Source organism: Oncorhynchus masou, chromosome 29, assembly GCF_036934945.1.
Source record: "Oncorhynchus masou masou isolate Uvic2021 chromosome 29, UVic_Omas_1.1, whole genome shotgun sequence".
NCBI classification, from domain to species: Eukaryota; Metazoa; Chordata; class Actinopteri; order Salmoniformes; family Salmonidae; genus Oncorhynchus; species Oncorhynchus masou.
The window spans coordinates 79,496,230-79,511,807 of record NC_088240.1 but is presented as its reverse complement, the minus strand read 5'-3'; the positions used below and the strand labels follow the sequence as shown (position 1 = coordinate 79,511,807).

At 44.3% G+C, this 15,578-nt stretch overlaps 1 protein-coding gene across 2 annotated transcripts in view; it reads right to left on the bottom strand.

Moving 5' to 3' along the window:
• Positions 1-7,239: 7,239 nt before the first annotated feature.
• LOC135520687 (CUGBP Elav-like family member 3) overlaps positions 7,240-15,578 on the bottom strand; it is a 104,332-nt gene continuing 95,993 nt past the window's right edge. For both annotated transcript variants that reach the window (XM_064946422.1, XM_064946423.1), the window contains exons 11-15: positions 12,398-12,502; positions 12,106-12,249; positions 11,658-11,801; positions 10,768-10,858; positions 7,240-8,361 (exon numbers count right to left, since the gene is read on the bottom strand). In XM_064946422.1, coding sequence (XP_064802494.1) covers positions 11,674-11,801; positions 12,106-12,249; positions 12,398-12,502 — 377 coding nt within the window. In that variant the 3' untranslated portion in view covers positions 7,240-8,361; positions 10,768-10,858; positions 11,658-11,673. The remainder of the gene's footprint in view (positions 8,362-10,767; positions 10,859-11,657; positions 11,802-12,105; positions 12,250-12,397; positions 12,503-15,578) is intronic.

The window sequence follows — 15,578 nt, the reverse complement described above, 5'->3', positions numbered from 1 at the left end:
AGATGGGGACGAGTTAAAACATCACTGACTTCTATGCAACCAGATAGTAAGTGGCTGGTCGGGCAATTTGCACGTGAAGCTGAAGGGAGGATGAGATGAGACCAGACAAGCACAGTGCTGAACATCGCGGTAATTAATGTAAAGTCCTCTATATGCACAAATCACTGTTTATTGGCTTGGGGGGGGGGGGTACTGTCACGTTCTGACCATAGTTCTTTTGTGTTTTCCTTGTTTTAGTGTTGGTCAGGACATGAGCTGGGTGGGCATTCTATGCTGTGTGTCTAGTTTATCTATTTCTATGTTTGGCCTGATATGGTTCTCAATCAGAGGCAGGTGTTAGTCATTGTCTCTGATTGGGATTCATATTTAGGTAGCCTGTTTTGTGTTGGGATTTGTGGGTGGTTATTTCCTGTCTTTGTGTTTTATGCACCAGTTAGGGCATGTTTCGGTTTGCACGGTTATTGTTTTGTATCCTGTTCATGTTTGAGTTACCTTATTAAATTACCATGAACTATAACCCCGCTGCGTTTTGGTCCGCCTCTCCTTCCCAGGAAGAAAGCCGTTACAGACACGTTTTGCATTTATGTCTCCTGTAACCTTTTTCGACATCTATCCAACATATTATCCCAAAGCCACAATACATTTCTGAAATCCTCAAGACGTTTCCTTATCACACACAAAATATCACATTCACTGGAGACATAAGACACACATTTGTGTACGCTGAGTCAAAACCATATTTTCAGTTTGTATTGGTAGACTGGGACAGCAGGTCAGGTGAACTAGAACCCATTGTTATAGTGTTAATTGTAACCCAATGACAATTAGGTTTTGTGTGATTAGGAGACATCTGAGGATTTCAGAATGTATTATGTGTAGGGCTAATTTGTTGGCTAGAGGTCTGAAGAGGTTACAGAAGAGGGAAATGCAAAAAGGGTCACACGTTTTCTGAATTGACTCAAATAGCAGTACTAATAACAGTACTACAAGAGAACATGAACAGGATATAGTTATACAATACCAGAGCCCTGTCTAGCCTAAGTACAGGAGGTCCCTAATGTAAACTGGAACTCTTTCATCCATTGGAAAAGCCTATAAGACTGTCCCACTTCAGCTACTCCATGCTGTCCCACTTCAGCTACTCCATGCTGTCCCACTTCAGCTACTCCATGCTGTCCCACTTCAGCTACTCCATGCTGTCCCACTTCAGCTACTCCATGCTGTCCCACTTCAGCTACTCCATGCTGTCTCACTTCAGCTACTCCATGCTGTCCCACTTCAGCTACTCCATGCTGTCCCACTTCAGCTACTCCATGCTGTCCCACTTCAGCTACTCCATGCTGTCCCACTTCAGCTACTCCTTGCTGTCCCACTTCAGCTACTCCATGCTGTCCTACTTTAGCTACTCCATGCTGTCCTGTTTCAGCTACTCCATGCTGTCCTGTTTCAGCTACTCCATGCTGTCCCACTTAAGCTACTCCATGCTCTCCTACTTCAGATACTCCATGCTGTCCTACTTCAGATACTCCATGCCGTCCCACTTCAGCTAATCCGTGCTGTCCTACTTCAGATACTCCATGCTGTCCCACTTCAGCTACTCTATGCTGTCCCACTTCAGCTACTCCATGCTGTCCCACTTCAGCTACTCCATGCTGTCCCACTTCAGCTACTCCATGCTGTCCCACTTCAGCTACTCCATGCTGTCCTACTTTAGCTACTCCATGCTGTCCTGTTTCAGCTACTCCATGCTGTCCTGTTTCAGCTACTCCATGCTGTCCTGTTTCAGCTACTCCATGCTGTCCTACTTCAGATATTCCATGCTGTCCTACTTCAGATACTCCATGCCGTCCCACTTCAGCTACTCCATGCTGTCCTACTTCAGCTACTCCATGCTCTCCCACTTCAGCTACTCCATGCCGTCCTACTTTAGCTACTCCATGCTGTCCTACTTCAGCTACTCCATGCCGTCCTACTTTAGCTACTCTATGCTGTCTCAACTTAGCTACTCCATGCTGTCCCACTTCAGCTACTCCATGCTGTCCTACTTTAGCTACTCCATGCTGTCCTACTTTAGCTACTCCATGCTGTCCTACTTTAGCTACTCCATGCCGTCCCACTTCAGCTACTCCATGCCGTCCCACTTCAGCTACTCCATGCCGTCCCACTTCAGCTACTCAATGCTGTCCCACTTCAGCTACTCCATGCTGTCCCACTTCAGCTACTCCATGCCGTCCTACTTCAGCTACTCCATGCCGTCCTACTTTAGCTACTCTATGCTGTCTCAACTTATCCACTCCATGCTGTCCCACTTCAGCTACTCCATGCCGTCCTACTTTAGCTACTCCATGCTGTCTCAACTTAGCTACTCCATGCTGTCCTACGTCAGCTACTCCATGCCGTCCTACTTTAGCTACTCCATGCTGTCCTACTTCAGCTACTCCATGCCGTCCTACTTTAGCTACTCTATGCTGTCTCAACTTAGCTACTCCATGCTGTCCTACTTCAGCTACTCCATGCCATCCTACTTCAGCTACTCTATGCTGTCTCAACTTAGCTACTCCATGCTGTCCCACTTCAGCTACTCCATGTTATCCTTCTTTAGCTACTCCATGCTGTCCTAATTTAGCTACTCCATGCCGTTCTACTTCAGCTACTCCATGCCGTCCTACTTCAGCTACTCCATGCCGTTCTACTTTAGCTAGCTATGGTTGAAAAACAATGACTGAATTACAAAATGGAAACATAATATTAGCAACTTTTTAATGTATTTTGATGCACCAGTACATAGTATGCACATTTACATCATCATCTGGCACAGCGCATTATTTATGACAGTTTTATACCTTAACATCAAAACTGACCCCCTTGATGAAGTGACACCCAATGAATTGATGTGATTTGGATCATGTGGTTTCTCAGCAAGGATTTAGTAACCAAGACCAATAAATAAACCCTTAGGATTAAGCTGTGCCAGTTGATATGATGTCCCACTCTTTCTGAACTCACCCTAAGTGAATGGTGTGTGTAAAGACAGTATGGACAGTATGTGAATAGAAAAGGTGTGTACAGCAGTAGTTATGTAAGATAAGCCATCACTAGAATACAGTATAAACAATGCATTCGGAAAGTATTCAGACCCCTTGAATTTTTCCACATTTTGTTACATTATCTTATTTACATAAGCATTCAGACCCTTTGCTATGAGTCTCTAAATTGAGCTGAGGCGCATCCTGTTTCCATTGATCATCCTTGAGATGTTTCTACAACTTGATTGGAGTCCACGGGTAGTAAACTAAATTTATTGGACATGATTTGAAAAGGCACACACCTGTCACAGATGACAATGCATGTCAGAGCAAAAACCAATCCATGAGATTGAAGGAATTGTCCGTAGAGCTCCGAGACAGGATTATGTCGAAGCACAGATCTGGGGAAGGGTACCAAAAAATGTATGCAGCTTTGAAGGTCCCCAAGAACACAGTGGCCTCCATCATTCTTAAATGGAAGAAGTTTGGAACTACCATGACTTCCTAGAGCTGGCCACCCGGCCAAACTGAGCAATCGGGGCAGAAGGGCCTTGGTCAAGGAGTGGACCAAGAACCCGGTGGTCACTCTGATAGAGCTCCAGATTTCCTCTGTGGAGATGGGAAAACCTTCCAGAAGGACAACCATCTCTGCAGCACTCCAACAATCAGGCTTTTATAGTAACAGACGGAAGCCACTCCTCAGTAAAAGGCACATGACAGCCCACTTGGAGTTTGCCAAAAGGCACCTAAAGATTCTCAGACCATGAGAAACAAGATTCTCGGGTCTGATGAAACCAAGATTCAACACTTTAGCCTGAATGCCAAGCATCACGTCTGGAGGAAATCTGGCACCATCCCTATGGTGAAGCATGGTGGTGGCAGCATCAGGCTGCGGGGATGTTTTTCAGCAGCAGGGACTGGGAGTCTAGTCAGGATCGAGAGAAAGATGAACGGAGCAAAGTACAGAGAGATCCTTGATAAAAACCTGCTCCAGAGAGCTCAGGACCTCAGACTGGGGCGAAGGTTCACCTTCCAACAGTACAACAACCCTAAGCACACAGCCAAGACAATGCAGGAGTGGCTTCGGGAGAAGTTTCTGAATGTCCTTGAGTGGCCCCGCCAAAGCCCGGACTTGAACCCTCTGAACAACCCTCTGATCGAACATCTCTGGAGAGACCTGAAAATAACTGTGCATCGATGCTCCCCATCCAACCTGACAGAGCTTGAGAGGATCTGCAGAGAAGAATGGGAGAAACTCCCCAAAATAGGTTTGCCAAGCTTATAGCGTCATACATACCCAAGAATACTCAATGCTGTAATCGCTGCTAAAGGTGGTTCAACAAAGTACTGAATAAAGGGTCTGAATACTTATGTAAATGTAATATTTCCATTTTTTTTAAATACATTTGCAAAAATGTCTAAAAACCTGTTTTTCATTATAGGGTATTGTGTGTAGATTGGTGAGAGAAAAAAACAACAATTTAATACATGTTTGAATAAGGCTGGAATGTAACAAAATGTGGAAAAAGTCAAGGGGTCTGAATACTTTCCAAATGCACTGTACATGTAAAGTGGGTAAAACAGTATGTAAACATTATTAAAGTGGCCAATGTAACTAGCTGGCTACCGGATTGGTAGCTGACTAGTGACATTGTCTAAGGTTCAGGGCAGGGCACTGGTCATTTTTCAATATAACATTTATAATGTTGATTCAGGTGTTAATTCTCTAGGAGTGCAATTACTTTGCCCACATTTTGTTACGTTCCAGCCTTATTAAAAAATGTATTCAATAGTTTTTGTCCCTCACCAATCTACACACAACGCCCCATAATGACAACACAAAAACAGTTTTTTTTCAGAGTTACTGAAATGGTTGTTTCAGTTGAAATGGTTTAGGTAGTCTCCTTTATCAATGTTCCTAACCCTGAAAGTTGTTCTGAATGCAGGTTGTGTCACTCCCTGACCTGAGTATTCTTTGTTTTCTTTATATATTTTGGTTAGGTCAGGGTGTGATATGGGTGATGTATGTGTTTTTGTACTGTCTAGGTTTTTTTTGTAGGTTTATGGGGTTGTTTACCATCTAGGTGTTTATGTATGTCTATGGTTGCCTAGATTGGTTCTCAATTAGAGGCAGCTGTTTATCGTTGTCTCTGATTGGGAACCATATTTAGGCAACCATCTTCTTTGGGTATTTCGTGGGTTATTGTCTATGGGATGTTGCATGTTTGCACTCAGTATTGATAGCGGTCTCGTTTGTTTGTTTAGTGTACTTTGTGTTTTTTCGTCTATCATTAAAAGGATGTATTCACATCACGCTGCGCTTTGGTCTCCTCACTACGACGATCATGACAGGTTGCGTGTGAATAGAAATGTAAACTGTTGGATGTCCTAACTCTAGCTGGATTCCAATAGGAATTACATGTCACTTTGCAAGCCAGAAAAATGTGATGTATTGTTATAAAAAGTTTAGTATTAATGATAACATTCGCATACAGTAGAAACTCACTTTGTCAAGTCCATGGAACTGAAAATGAACAAATTCAACAACCATGTCTCTCTCACTAACAAATACAGTCATGGGCAGTAACTCTACAATTCACATAAAAAGGCAAGGCACACTGGATAATTATATTGGATTCGTGGGGGCGTGGCTTTCAAATCATTATTTTGGGCCACCCGTAAGTGGAAGTGATGTACCAGTTTTATGAGTCTGTGGTTATGTTAATTAACATTTGAGCATCTCTGCTACCATTTCTGAAGTTTTTATAAACACATACATAAGAGCATGTGGGAAAAAATACTTAAAATACTATATAAAGTGTTATTGCATAACACCATTGTTGTAAACTATATACACTTCATACTGGTCAAAATACTATATGAGTTGTTATTGCATTTGACTTATTAGGATCCGATACCAATGGTGACAGCTCGTCTTACTGGGGCCCGACATATAACGAGAAAGACATTACAGACAAAATACTTCACAATTTACATACATTTAAAAACATTAACTTGTATGTATGTGCATAACACTGAAAGTGTTCAGTCCCAAACACTGACTCTAGCTCCGTTAATACATGGTTCTAACTTGTGTCCTTTGTCCTGATCTTGTCCACATGCTCATTTTGCCCACATTTGTAGACAGGTGTAGACAATCAAAAGACCCCATACACCTCCAGAGGTAGTCAGACACATATTCTGTCTGTATATCGTACAAGTGTAGAAATATCTGGACAGAGAAACCATTTCAATCATAATTATTCTGCCCTATAAAAGCGTTGACAGGTGGTACCATTAACTGATTACATCAATATGTGTCTTACAATAAATACATAAATATTATTTTGAAAGAATAGCTGTGAAATAATTTGCATAAAGTAATGGACCAGGAAGTGTAACAGCGTCAACACTGACACAGTAATAATTTAACACTCAAAAGTGTGGACCCATATAGACACTGGCCAGCCTCAGACTTCAGTGCAGAGCCAACCTTTGACTGTGATCTGATTACAATCACATAGCCATCATGCAGTAGCTTTCCCAACTATTTATAAACACCATGCACACTCAGGCTCTCATAAAGAATGACTGATAAACTCTCTCACCCTTGAACACATCAACCTAGATAACTCCTGGTGATTTGGGGCAGGGCTATAACCTACCTACCATATCTACCAGAACCTCTCGAGAGATAACTACCTACCGAGGTGGAGACTGGAATCTGTGCCTGTCTCGCCCTCTACTGGTCAATTACAATCTGTACTGTTCCTTCTCTCTCTTACATATTTGAACTGTTCCTTCTCCCCTCTGCCTCTCTTGCACGCACTTCTCTCTCTCTCGCACTCTCCTCTGTCCCGCACTCTCACGCTCTCCTCTCTCCCTCCCCCTCTCCCCCCTCTCTCTTCCCCTCTCTCCCTCCCCCTCTTCCCCCCTCTCTCTTCCCCTTCTCTCTCTTCCCCTCTATCTCTCCCTCCTCCTCCCCCTCTCCCTCTCCCCCCCTCTCTATCTCTTCCCCTCTATCTCTCCCTCCCCCTCTCCCCCTCTCTCTCTTCCCCTCTATCTCTCCCTTCCCCTCTCTCCCCCTTCTCTCTCTCTTCCCCTCCCCCTCTCCCCCTCTATCTCTCCCTCCCCCTCCCCCCTCTCTCTCTCTTCCCCTCTCCCCCCCTCTCTCTCTCTTACACAAACACACACACACAATAAATAAAACATATTTGATGTATAATACTTTTTATTTTAACTTAAAAAGAGATTGGATCAAAAACAGACTCAATAAATAAGAAATAAATATCATTGTTGTAATAATTCATTCATAATTATAATTACTCTGACAGTCTGACAGAAACAGACCCTTTTTTGCTCTAAAAAATTCTAAAATCAGAAACTTGTAACCCCTTTAAACCCTTCATCATTTCTCCCTATTAACAAAAATAATTGATAAATTAGTCAATAAATAAAAAATTGTTAAAATATTAAAACCTCTCAGAAAAGGTGCAGTCCCTCCCATCCACATTTATCCTAAAATCTAAGTAGAAATTGAAAATATGTTTGATTCTCCCCTTTCTTTATTTCTAATACAATATCCCCTAACGAAGATAATAATAATAATAACAATAATAATAATAATATTGTGTCATTTTTCAGTGGTTTATCTAAAGTACTCTTCTTTTTGCGTTTTTTGTAATTTTCTAAATGTTACTCTTCTTAAACTAAATTATTTACAGGCCATAAGGATCTCTCTCCAAAGTTTCTCTAAATTACTCATTTTTGTGTCAATATGTTTTCCTGTTTTCCTTTTTTTATTACGAAATGGAGGCCTTCCTATTTGTATCATGTTATACACATGTAATAGCCATGTAATATGACATGTTATGGTCCAAAGAAGTGATATATCACCATTATTCATCATCTCATCAATGACTTTAGTAAGTACTTCCTGGGTCATGTATGTGTGTGATCTTCACTGCCCCACACACTCCAGACAAACCATTTTCAAACTGAGTCCAGTTCAATGGGTACGATTACTGACATATATGTATTTGAAAGTATGTGAGTGTTTGTGTGTGTGAGGACTATAATATGTACATTTGTCAATATCTGTGCCTTGGTCCTTTTAGAGTGCAATGTGTGTGTGTGTGTGTGTGTGTGTGTGTGTGTGTGTGTGTGTGTGTGTGTGTGTGTGTGTGTGTGTGTGTGTGTGTGTGTGTGTGTGTGTGTGTGTGTGTGTGTGTGTGTGTGTGTGTTGTATTTGTGTGTGTGCTGTTCCCCGTCGCTCAAAAGAAAGGTAGTAGGTCTGAGGGCGCAATGCACGCTGGGATTCCACCATGGCCAGAGTCTGAGAGAGAGTGAGAGAGAGAGAGAGCAGAGAGAGAGAGAGCAGAGGGAGAGAGAGCAGAGAGAGAGAGAGAGAGAGAGAAAGAGAGAGAGAGAGAGAGAGAGAGAGAGAGAGAGAGAGAGAGAGAGAGAGAGAGAGAGAGAGAGAGAGAGCAGAGAGCAGAGAGAGAGAGAGCAGAGGGAGAGAGAGAGAGAGAGAGAGAGAGAGAGAGAGAGCAGAGAGAGCTTGTTAGGACATGGATATAGTCTTGTGGTTAACCTCTACTATAATCCTCTATATATCAGAGAACAAAGAAATAACAGTATAGAAACAATTCATCCCTCATGTGGTTGACATTTCCAACAAAAAAATCTATTACCAGAAACCATTTGCACAAAACAGTTTACCTCTACTAAGTCTGCATCATTGGTTACTATAGTAAACCTCTGTGTTTTTCAACAGGGATAACGTCATGGTGCTTTTACACATAGACATACAGAGTGTCCAGGGCATGCAACTCAACACAGTGAAATATCCATGAATGTTGTTGTCGTCATTTGGGAGGCCTTTTGCCTTTTCTGTAATTGTATGTATGTTTGTGTGTGTGTGTCCGTGCACGCACACGTTGTACTTGTGTCTTAGATCACGGCAAGCAAAGGTTCCCAACATGCATCACTCTCTGGCAGTTGCAGTATAGAAATTCTGGGTAACAGTCTCCCTTAGTCCACAAGTAGCTTAGAATTCTGTGTGGTAGTTTCTCATGTAAATTTGTAAATTAAAGCAATTACAATACATTTTTCTCATTTGTTGTCTTTTAATGTTATTATTTGATTATTCAGATAAACTGATCTAAGGTCAGTTTTGTGTTTTCTCCCATATGGTTAACGTTTTGATTTGGGGCAGGTTAGCTGATCCTAGATCTGGTTCTATGGGTAACCTCTACCCATACCAAGACACAGTTTTTTTCCCCCATGTATATTAATTCTCCCAGAATTCCTATAGTTTAAGTCTGTTCTCCAATCGACAAGAGGCATCACCATCACAACCACAAACCATTACCTCAAGACACCGGCCAGGGGGGTGAGAGAAGGGGAGAGAGAAAGGAAGCAAGAGAGAGAAAGAAGGAGAAAGAAAGATGGGAGGGGAGAAAAGGAGAGGAGTGATAGAGAGATATAAAACAGGAGGGGGATATAGACTGGTAGAAAAGAAGGGGAAATAGACACCAATCAGAAAGTCAGGCCAGTCCACAGTCTTACCAATCAGAAGCCAAGGACACACAGCCTACCAATCAGAATCCAGATCAGCAGAGTTTAGTGTCATCAGAGGTCCACAGTCCAGTGCTGCATCTGAATAGTCTGAAGTAACTTCCTCTCCCTGTCTCTTTCCTCTCTACGCTCATCTGCTCATCTTCCACCATATTGTTTTCACCTATTATTTGGTTTCAGTGCAGATGAAGGTAATTTGACCAGGTAATGAAGGCTCTTTAAACTATGAGATGGACTTGGACTTATCCTAGGAATGTGTGCTGTTTATTGGGAGTTATTTACAATTCCTTGCTTAGCTTACACATGCTAAATAATTTCACACATTTTCCTTACAAAGAGGTTACCCACCTCTATATCCACATAGGCTGTGATCATCACCAAATGCAGATGGCTGGGCTCGACTAGGCTGGGCTGGGCTGGACTGAGCTGGGCTAGCCTAGGCTGGGCTGGGCTGGACTAGACTGGGATAGTTTACGGAGTAAATCTGTACTTTAAACCCAACAACACATGAAGGGGCCCCATTACCTGTTACCCCATTACACACTGAATGGCCTGGTTAGAGACTGTAGGAAAACATTCAGAAACTTACTGTAACCACACAGTTAACTTTAGACACCCTCACACACGCACGCACGCACGCACACGCACACACACACACACACACACACACACACACACACACACACACACACACACACACACACACACACACACACACACACACACACACACACACACACAGCCCACTTCAGTCTAGCCCAAATATACAGTAGCACTATAATGGTAATGACACCAAACAGAACACTACAGAAACTGATCAAAAACTAAACTGCGGAAAAACAACGACCATTAATACAGAATTTATCCAAATATCCAATACAATTATCCATCAGTCAATGCGGATATTCAATCGAATCAATTGATACTTAATTTATCAGATCCCAGTTATTGACAGTTATTGATCAGTATGTGCACAGGTCAATACAAAATAAAGTCACAATGCACCAAACACAGTCTGTGGTCACCACAGCAACAGGGCATGCAGGTCAGTGCATGGCCGGTTGCTCGGGGCGACGGAACAAACAAACAAATCGCCAAGGGCAACCAGCACAGGCAATCCACCTCCACAGCAACCCAGACACAGGCCAACCAATCAACTTACAACACGTGAGAGGAAGGGGGGTCGGGGCTTTATCGGTCGCTAGGTAACCATAGTGATGGGATCCCCGCGAATTATGATTGGACGGGAGGATCTCAGGTGAGGTATGTTGTTGTTTCAGGAAAAGATTAAAAAACATCAGAAAATAAAAATAAATAAAAAATATAAAGTTGGATAACAATATTTCAATAATTTAGTTTTAATTTGGCTACAATATCTCTAAATGATTAAACTACCTACAAAGCATTTTTTGATATTTCATGTGTTTAATATTCTTTACCACATATGCACTGCTTATTTAAGATCCCGCCCACTCTAGTCATATAGCCCTTTCACCCATCAGCATTTTAGAAAACTGTGACTGACAGCAGCTTGCATAAACTCCATTGTCATTCTTTCCTGTTTCCTCCCCAAACCCAAATATCCCTCCTCCTTCCCATCACTTCTCTCTTACACACCTCCCCAACCTCACTCCTACCCTCCTCTCCTCTCTCTGCCCCTCTCCTGCCTCCTACCCTCCTCTCTCCTCTCTTCTACCCTCCTCTCTCCTTCCTCCTAACCTCCTCTCTTCTACCCTCCTCTCTCCTTCCTCCTACCCTCCTCTCTCCTCTCTGCCTCTCTCCTACCTCTCTCCTGCCTCCTACCCTCCTCTCTCCTCTCTCCTTCCTCCTAACCTCCTCTCTCGTACCCTCCTGTCTCGTCCCTCCTTTCTCCTCCCTCCTACCCTCCTCCCCTCCACCCCACCTCTCTCTTGCCTCCTCCCCTCCTCTCTTCTACCCTCCAGTCTCCTCCCTCATTCCCTTCTTCTCTTATATTGCCTCCCATTCCTCCATCCCTCTATCCACACATTCTTTCTCCTCCCTCTCTCTTTCCCAGCCCCTATCCCTTCTCACCTCTCTCCTCTCTCCTTCAGTAGGGGCGGTTGGCGTCTTTAGGTCGTTTCAGCTGCACCTTGAGTCTCTTCATGCCGATCTGGAACCCATTCATAGCCTGGATGGCAGTCTGGGCACTGGATGGGTTGTCAAAACTCACAAAACCTGGGGAGGGAGGGAGGAACGTGAGAGGAAGAGGGAACAGAGAGAGAAACATTCTGAAATGTAATATAACATATATCACATTGCTTCGTTGCAACAGACAGAGATAGTCATACAGTATGCTACCAGAAACGGTGAGTTATGATCATCATGTATCATAGCAACAGGTGGAATTGCAATTTTCTCTTATCTCCCTCCATTTCTCCTCCGTTCCTCCTTTCTTTCCTTTTCTCCTGGATACTCACTATTCACCCATCCCTGCCTCTCTCCTATGTCTCCCCCTCCAATCCCTCTCTCTCTGTCTTACCGAAGCACTTGCTCTGGTTGGTGGCGCGGTCTACAAAGACTTTAGCTGAGATGACGTTTCCAAAGGGCAGAAACATCTGGAGCATCTCACTGTCACTGAACTCCTGAGGCAGGTGGTAGATAAAGATATTACAACCCTCCGGCCCTAGGGGAGGAACACACACACGTTAGGGTCTGCGACGGAGAGACACACTCACACAAATATTCATGAGGATCTGTGATTCACACGCACACTAATCTGAGACACACACACACACAACAGGTGCTGTCTGAGAGACAGGAAGGGACATCACCTTCTCGCTGCTGCTGTTGCTGGGGCTGCTGGTGTTGCTGGGCAACCAGGGTAGGTTGCTGTGGAAAATGCTGGCCGACCAATCCATAGGCAGCAGGGTACGCCGCTGTGACGAGAGAGTGACATCAGATGATGAAACACTGGTTGGAGGTCCAAGACACCCCTAACCACAGATCGAGGATCAGATTACCCTACATGCCCTCAATGGCAGAGATGGTAGGGAGGAACACACCTCTGACCCTGTACCCCAGGGATCATCAACTAGATTCACCTCTGACCTTGTGCCATAGGGATCATCAACTAGATTCACCTCTGACCCTGTACCACAGGGATCATCAACTACATTCACCTCTGACCCTGTACCACAGGGATCATCAACTACATTCACCTCTGACCCTGTACCACAGGGATCATCAACTAGATTCACCTCTGACCCTGTACCACAGGGATCATCAACTAGATTCACCTCTGACCCTGTACCACAGGGATCGTCAACTAGATTCACCTCTGACCCTGTACCACAGGGATCATCAACTAGATTCACCTCTGACCCTGTACCACAGGGATCATCAACTAGATTCACCTCTGACCCTGTACCACAGGGATCATCAACTAGATTCACCTCTGACCCTGTACCACAGGGATCATCAACTAGATTCACCTTTGACCCTGTACCACAGGGATCATCAACTAGATTCACCTCTGACCCTGTACCCCAGGGATCGTCAACTAGATTCACCTCTGACCCTGTACCCCAGGGATCGTCAACTAGATTCACCTCTGACCCTGTACCACAGGGATCATCAACTAGATTCACCTTTGACCCTGTACCACAGGGATCATCAACTAGATTCACCTCTGACCCTGTACCACAGGGATCATCAACTAGATTCACCTCTGACCCTGTACCACAGGGATCATCAACTAGATTCACCTTTGACCCTGTACCACAGGGATCGTCAACTAGATTAACCTCTGACCCTATACCACAGGGATCATCAACTAGATTCACCTCTGACCCTATACCACAGGGATCATCAACTAGATTCACCTCTGACCCTGTACCACAGGGATCGTCAACTAGATTCACCTCTGACCCTGTACCCCAGGGATCGTCAACTAGATTCACCTCTGACCCTGTACCACAGGGATCATCAACTAGATTCACCTCTGACCCTGTACCACAGGGATCATCAACTAGATTCACCTTTGACCCTGTACCACAGGGATCATCAACTAGATTCACCTCTGACCCTGTACCACAGGGATCATCAACTAGATTCACCTCTGACCCTGTACCACAGGGATCATCAACTAGATTCACCTCTGACCCTGTACCACAGGGATCATCAACTAGATTCACCTTTGACCCTGTACCACAGGGATCGTCAACTAGATTCACCTCTGACCCTATACCACAGGGATCGTCAACTAGATTCACCTCTGACCCTATACCACAGGGATCATCAACTAGATTCACCTCTGACCCTGTACCACAGGGATCATCAACTAGATTCACCTTTGACCCTGTACCCCAGGGATCGTCAACTAGATTCACCTCTGACCCTATACCACAGGGATCGTCAACTAGATTTACCTCTGACCCTGTACCACAGGGATCATCAACTAGATTCACCTCTGACCCTGTACCATAGGGATCATCAACTAGATTCACCTCTGACCCTGTACCACAGGGATCATCAACTACATTCACCTCTGACCCTGTACCACAGGGATCATCAACTAGATTCACCTCTGACCCTGTACCACAGGGATCATCAACTAGATTCACCTTTGACCCTGTACCACAGGGATCATCAACTACATTTACCTCTGACCCTGTACCACAGGGATCATCAACTAGATTCACCTCTGACCCTGTACCATAGGGATCATCAACTAGATTCACCTCTGACCCTGTACCACAGGGATCATCAACTACATTCACCTCTGACCCTGTACCATAGGGATCATCAACTAGATTCACCTCTGACCCTGTACCACAGGGATCATCAACTACATTCACCTCTGACCCTGTACCACAGGGATCATCAACTACATTCACCTCTGACCCTGTACCACAGGGATCATCAACTAGATTCACCTCTGACCCTGTAACACAGGGATCATCAACTACATTCACCTCTGACCCTGTACCATAGGGATCATCAACTAGATTCACCTCTGACCCTGTACCACAGGGATCATCAACTACATTCACCTCTGACCCTGTACCATAGGGATCATCAACTAGATTCACCTCTGACTCTGTACCACAGGGATCATCAACTACATTCACCTCTGACCCTGTACCACAGGGATCATCAACTAGATTCACCTCTGACCCTGTACCACAGGGATCATCAACTAGATTCACCTTTGACCCTGTACCACAGGGATCATCAACTAGATTCACCTCTGACCCTGTACCACAGGGATCATCAACTAGATTCACCTTTGACCCTGTACCACAGGGATCATCAACTAGATTCACCTCTGACCCTGTACCACAGGGATCATCAACTAGATTCACCTCTGACCCTGTACCACAGGGATCATCAACTAGATTCACCTTTGACCCTGTACCACAGGGATCATCAACTAGATTCACCTCTGACCCTGTACCACAGGAATCATCAACTAGATTCACCTCTGACCCTGTACCACAGGGATCATCAACTAGATTCACCTTTGACCCTGTACCACAGGGATCATCAACTAGATTCACCTCTGACCCTGTACCACAGGGATCATCAACTAGATTCACCTTTGACCCTGTACCACAGGGATCATCAACTAGATTCACCTCTGACCCTGTACCACAGGGATCATCAACTAGATTCACCTTTGACCCTGTACCACAGGGATCATCAACTAGATTCACCTCTGACCCTGTACCACAGGGATCATCAACTAGATTCACCTCTGACCCTATACCACAGGGATCATCAACTAGATTCACCTCTGACCCTGTACCACAGGGATCATCAACTAGATTCACCTTTGACCCTGTACCATAGGGATCATCAACTAGATTCACCTTTGACCCTGTACCACAGGGATCATCAACTAGATTCACCTCTGACCCTGTACCACAGGGATCATCAACTAGATTCACCTCTGACCCTGTACCACAGGGATCATCAACTAGATTCACCTCTGACCCTGTACCACAGGGATCA